This window comes from Nanorana parkeri, unplaced genomic scaffold (genome assembly GCF_000935625.1).
Source record: "Nanorana parkeri isolate BGI_ZX_2015 unplaced genomic scaffold, ASM93562v1 scaffold2914, whole genome shotgun sequence".
NCBI classification, from domain to species: Eukaryota; Metazoa; Chordata; class Amphibia; order Anura; family Dicroglossidae; genus Nanorana; species Nanorana parkeri.
In genome coordinates, this window is record NW_017309182.1 from 42,667 (window position 1) to 49,375 (window position 6,709).

Here is a 6,709-nt window from a genome sequence, read left to right on the forward strand (position 1 = left end):
ATGGTAGTTTTCTGCAATTTCGCGGGTGCGCGCAATTTTAAAGCTTGACATGTTTGGTGTCTATTTACCCGACGTGACCCGATCTTTTATATTTTACCAAAAAACTGGTTAATAATAAATGTTTCCTAACATAATGTAAAAAAAACTTTTTTTTTTCAAAATTTTCTGTAATTTTTCCTAATTATAATAAAAAATAAAAACCCCAGTGGTGATTAAATACCCCCAAAATAAAGCCCTATCTGTCCCCAAAAAATGGTATAAAATCCATTTCAGTACAGCGCTGCATGACGGAATAAACGTCAGTCAAAGGGCTGCAGCGCTGAACACTGAAAAATGGCCTGGCCAGGAAGGGGGTCTAAACACCTGGTCTTGAAGTGGTTAAAAGTCATTTATTTGAAAAAACAAAACACAAGTCTTTTATTAAAAAAAAATGTCCATCGATGTAGTTCACATACTCAAAGTCTCTTGCTTTTGGTGGACACTAGAGGCTTACTGAAAAAGTGACAAGTGAATTGGCTCTGCGGGTGTCCTCTCCACCTTTGGTTCCGATGTTCCGGCAGGGGTGGGATGGGAGTTTGATTGGAGGCTGTTCACACCTCTCTCTCCCTCTCCCTTTCCTGGGAGATCCCTGGAGCCTCCTTCTTGGACACGGAGTGTCCTGGTAAGTAGTGGGTATCTATCGGGCTGGGGGGTCCTTATGTCCATTGGTTGGTCACCACAAATATTGATTTATGAAATGGTTATAATGAATGTTATAAACCTATTTATTATGGATTGAAAAGTAATTGTATGTTATTATTATTAGATTGGTTACCTCCATTCCCCTAAGGAAGCGAAACGTGTTGGGATCTATGCCTGATACGCAAGTTGGCCAGAATACCACTATATGAGATGACGGAACTATCTGGATATGTATTTATGAATTGTGGTTTATATTTTTCTGGCGGCGCATATAGGCTTAAATGGGGGAATCATGCTTTTATGACAAAAAACTTTTTAATGCAATCATGTTAAAATAATTTAAAACAATATAAACCTTCTGTGATTTGACTTGTGCAATGGTTATGACATCTCATTAAACCCTAACTTTTTCTTGCTATACATGTACTTTCAAATAAGGGGGAGAGGTGTCTAGACAGGGCATAGCGAGGCAATTTATTCTGTTGTTGTGTGTAGTTCACATGTCAATCACGTAGTCCAGCGATTTAGATCTACGTCAACCACGATGGACAATGGCCACCGACTCTCCGAAAGAAAAAATTCCCAACGCCTGCCAACATGTTCTATCCCGACGCACAGCTGTGCTCCCGAATGTCAACAAAGGGGCGGAGCAAGTCGTGATGTTCCGCTCATTTGTTTACATTCCGTGACAGCTCCCTGTCGCCTAATGAAATGTAACAAATGGGTGGGACAAGTCCCATGGTATCACAACTCGCTCTGCCCCTTTGTTGACATTGAGGAGGAGAGCTGTCATTTTGTGGCGGTGTTTGTCGGGATTGGACGTGTTGGCAGGCGTCGTGATTTTTTTCTTTCAGCAAGTCAACGATGTGATTGACCTGTGGATTACATCAATGAACATTTTTTTCGTTTTTTTTATAAAAGGGTGTCAAAAACCTGTGTTGTGTTTTTTTTCCAAATACATTATTTTTTTACGGTGTTGTGTTTTTTTTTTAAAACAATTTTACTATTTATTTGGTGACTGAGTAGCGGTAACAACTACCCCTTACTCGCTCATGAGGGGACACCCATATTCCTATAAGCCCCCCCTCCCACAGACCCCCACAACCACCGGGCCAGGGTTGTGGGGAAGAGGCTTTTGTCCTCATTGGCATCGGAACAAAGTGTTTTGCCAGGAGGTTCCCCCCATGTTAAGTGCATGTTGCCTGGTATGGCGCGGGGGGGGGGGGGTGCACCCTTGTCCCCTCCTTTTCTGCTCTTCCAGACTGCTGCTCGGATCAAGGGTCTGGTAAGGGATTTGGGTGGGGGGGGCACTTTTTTTTTTTTTCGGCATTGGGAGCCCACTAAAATGTCTTTCAAACCTAAAGGATCTAGTATGAATTTAGGAGGGGACTCCACACACCTTTTTATTATTTTTACGTTTAACAACAAAAGATGATTCCAAATGACATTCGGGAAAACATTTCGGATGCATCCGAATTTTCATTATCGAAAAAATTTGGATACGTTCAGATCCGTTACTTCTTTCATTCAAAAATTCGGATGCATCTGAACGTCCATATTTGCCGATATTGGCCTGAATTTCTATTTGGAATTAAACGAATCGCACATGTCTACTGAAATTGTGAAATTAATCAACTGCATCACTCAGAACATTATGGGGTCTATTCACTAAGCTGTTGAAGGATCTAGACGTAGCTTCAACTGATGCTTCGGCCCCAGGAACCCTTCGGTTCAGTAGAACCGAAGGGCTGCTGTACGGGCTATTCATTATAGCTTGTACAGCTCCCGAAGTCGACCGAGCTGCTCAGTCGAGCCGAAGGCATATGCTTCAGCTCGACTGAGCCGAGGTGAAAGCCGAAGCTGGCCGAACGGCCTGCTACTGACTGCTGGGCGGCGCCAGCCGTCATCTCACGGCTGGCTCCCGCCACTTGCACAGACAGATCAGCATCCCTGGTTACCAGGTAACCAGGGACGTTGATCTCCAGATAGCCCAACTCTCCTGGACGCTGCGGGAGTCTGCCGCTATTAGATAGCGGCTCCCGGCCGCCCGAGAGAGAAACACTTTCTCCCGGAAAGTTTTACTCTGCTCCATCAGGTCGAGCAGAGTAAACCTTTCCCTGTTTTTTTTTTTTTTTCTGACATCGGAGCCGTTGGCTGCCGTCAGAATTTAAAAAAAGAAACATTGGAATGCATAGCTATTTCAAACTAGCTATTGCACCCGCCCACTGCTGCTGTCAATCGGCAGAGGGGGACCTGCAGTTCTCCATCAGGTCCCCTTCTGGTGATTGACAGCAGCAGAGGTTGGGTGCAATAGCTAGTTTGCTATTGGCTATTGCAAAGTGAAATAGCCAATAGGAATCTAGCTATGCATTCCTATGGTGGTTTTTTTCATTATTATTCTGACGGCAGCAGAACCGCCCCGCCAATAGAAAACTGTTGGGTGGAGCTAGCTGTCACTGCTAGCTCCGCCCAATCGTTTTCTATTTAATCTTTTCTACTTTTTTAACTGTTTTTCTATTCTGCTCGGTACCACAGAGGTACCGAGCAGAATAGCCGGGCCGAAATTCCGCCGAGCGGCATTCGGCTAGTCACTCACTGCTGTTCTGCATCTATGAGAATAGGCCGAACAGCAGCGAGTAGCCTCCCAGAGGTTCTGCTCAGCCGATCCACATGTTGGATCGGCTGAGTCGAACTCTTCTGCACTTCGGGTCGGCCGAACATGCTGAGCATGTTTGGCCGACCCGAAGCCAGCCGCAGCAAGCCTATGTACAGCTGATTTTAGTAGGTGTACGGCTGAAATCAGCCGTACAAGCCTGAAGTGAATAGCCGAACAGCGTTCGGCTCACTTCACTTCGGGTCAGTTATTCACTCGGCTGCCTACAGCAGCTCAGTGAATAGACCCGTATGTTTATAAGAACCTCTGACTGATCTGTATACATGTTCAAGGTACCTGAAACAAAGCATTACAGCTAGTATTTTAACACAACAACAGCCAACTAGTATTTGTCAGAATGAGGTCAGCAATGGCAACCCCCATGCTTCTATCATGAAAGTTTTACTGTAAGCTTACTATACACAGGCTAAGCTTTCATAATCAAAGTATCAGTCCCTTGAATGAACCATCCTTTAAATGCACAGCATTCATACTCATCTATGCGCTATCAACCGGGATTAATAGAATATCTGACAAAAATCAAAATAACTCCTAGACTACTTACTCCAATCTCCTAATATTCACCAATACAATTACTCACACTCCAGACACAAGTCATTGCTGACACAATTAAATCAGAAACATTTACAGTATATCATGAGGGATTTTCAGTCCAAGCTTGGGGTCAAACGAGGAAACTCTTCCATTGGCCACAATTGATTGAAAGTGTAAATCTCCCTTAAGGGACTGTTGTTTGCACTTTTCACTGGTTTCATCATCATGGTGATTTTTATGTCCTATACATGGTGAGAAATGGGTGGTACCTTTCATTTTTCACATACATAAGCCTGGAGCAGAATAAACTCTACAGCTTTGATGACACATGAGACAATCATGTAAGGTCTAAATATTTACTGTAAAATCTTATGACTGATTTAAGGAAGAATCACTTACCTCATTTCCAGTTAAATAGTACATTCGAGCTTCTTGCAGTAACGGGAATACATCAGGGCATTGCCTTATCAATGCACTGGCTTCTACTGTACCCACAAGATACCAGGGGTCCAGTAAGGGAAGACGAACACATTCCAAAATTTTGGGCACAAGTGAAATTCTTTCAGATTGCTTATAACACACCCAGTTTATGACAGTCTCAAACACTTGTGATTCTTCAGTTACATAAAGCTCATCACTCCTTAGAATGTGATAAAGAATGTCAAATGGTAGTTCTAAAAATTCCTCATGATTAACAACCTGGGAGAAGTTCTGGATTATGTAGTTCTGAACCTGCAGTTTTAAAGATTCCAGGCAATGAGCATCAGCTAGTCTTAAAATCCCAACACAATTCTCCGGATGAAGTGCTTCGGTGAGGAAACTGGAGCAAGCATCGACCATGCGCATGAACTGGAAATGGAAGGAAAACAGGAAACTGAGCGGGCCAGTTGCTGGTATATCTGAACATGTACAAACACAGTTTAATGTCAGAAATTCCTGAAACAGTTTAGAAATCCAGACATTAAGTCACTTTATAATACATTAACTGGCTCTTTTCTTAATAACTTCATATGGACATTAATGGCTGCTGGACATTTATTACACTCATGGAGAAGCCTTCACTGCTCTGCAATACATGAAACACCCATAGACATTTGATGCATTTGCATATAGTTTACATGGTTTTCCAATTCCACTCAAGTGAAGTGAGATATTTATAACCTTGTGGCTTTGTAACAGCACACAATGTAGGCATGTCCTACTAAATTGTAAGCTCTCATGAGTAGGGCCCTCCTAACTCTCTTGTATTGAATTGTATTGTACCTGTACTATCTCTCTTCAATTTGTAAAGTTCTGTGCAAACTGTTGGAGGTACAGTATATAAATTCCAAATAATAATAATAATGTTGCTGTTTTTAACAGATCAGTATCGACAAAGCTCCAGCTCAATTGTACATGAAACTAGGCACATAGGCCAAGGTAGAAAGTAACATAGAGCCTCTGTACCAACATGGAGTACAGCAAGCAGCAAGATGAATTAGAAAAACTCATTAGATTTAATTTTACGGAATATAACATATTTGCATATCACTGTTTAGAGAAAAAATATTTGTAAATGTTCATATACAGCAAAGGTGGAAGAATATGAAAAAACATTAATGATTACATACAATGGTAGATTTTCGAAAAACTTTCATAAGTATATTCTCATCAGAACATTCAATAATTAATCAGAGACTTCACGAATTTTGTTCAAAATTACTTTTGATTTTTACATTTGATTTTGGAATTAATTCAATTTTCCAAATGAAAACGATATTCGCTATTAGAACTTTATTTGTTCGACATAAATTTTCCTTTTTTTTTGTCACTGGTTGAAATTGATTGTCAAATTAACCCCATTAATTATAACAAATTAAACAAAGTTTCAAAAACTATTTCCTTTAAATAAAATTCTAGCCATGTACACTCAGCATTAAGCTGTAGAGTATTTACAATCGAAATATCTGTGTGTCACGTTTTTTTGCAGCTTATCCTACCCTTATCCTATCCTTATCCTTATCACATGTCCAATATAGATAAGAAAATACTACATGGGGTCTTTAGCTTTGCAAACATTAGCTAAACACACAGTGATAGCACATAAATGAGGACAGACACAGAAAGTGACGTCCTTGGCTCAAGAAAAACATTTGCTGCTAAAAGACTATTTGCCTGAAAAGCGGCTTCAAAGAGAGATTGTACTAAACTGATCCAAAGGTCTACAAATGTCTGGAGAATGTTTACCACTGGGTAGTAGTTCATGTGCTTAGTCAGGAAATCTCAATACAGCTTGACCTACAACTCCAAAGTTATCAATATATGAGGTCTTTGATATGTTACATCAAGAACAAGCATGATGGAGAGTGCATGTTCATATGACATGCGCACAATGGAGATGATGATTCCGCACAGAGGAATGAGGTTCCTGGTTTTCTTTGCTTTGTTAGCAGAAATAAAGAGAAAGAGTTATTTCCCAGCCCCTCTTACTGGCATTCTGCATGTTTTTGCTCAAGTGACTGTTTTCACCACATGCATCACCAGACTATGATGGGCCTTTACAAGTTTTTGCTTTTATGCAGGATGCACTGGAGGCATCATCAAGCAAAGGTAGATTTGGGGCAAGGTCCCTACTTGCCACCATGGTGCACTGGGGTGGAAGTACTGTGCGCAAAAGCAACTGCACTACCTGTTCCTTAAGGTGAAGTATTGGGAGAGTAAAATGCAGTCTTTATAAAACCTAGAGTTGGTGTGGGGCACAGCAGCTGTCACACGACCGTTCTATAGATTGGGAGCTGAGCGTTCATGTAACCGCTGATCACTCTGCTTATAGTTTTCTCC

General features: G+C 41.3%; 1 protein-coding gene across 1 annotated transcript in view; it reads right to left on the reverse strand.

Annotated features, from left to right (window-relative positions):
- The window catches only part of KLHL6 (kelch like family member 6), a 45,419-nt gene that overhangs the window by 27,261 nt on the left and 11,449 nt on the right, over positions 1-6,709 (reverse strand). Inside the window, exon 3 of the mRNA XM_018574383.1 lies at positions 4,289-4,738. Within this exon, the coding sequence (XP_018429885.1) occupies positions 4,289-4,738 (450 nt within the window). The remainder of the gene's footprint in view (positions 1-4,288; positions 4,739-6,709) is intronic.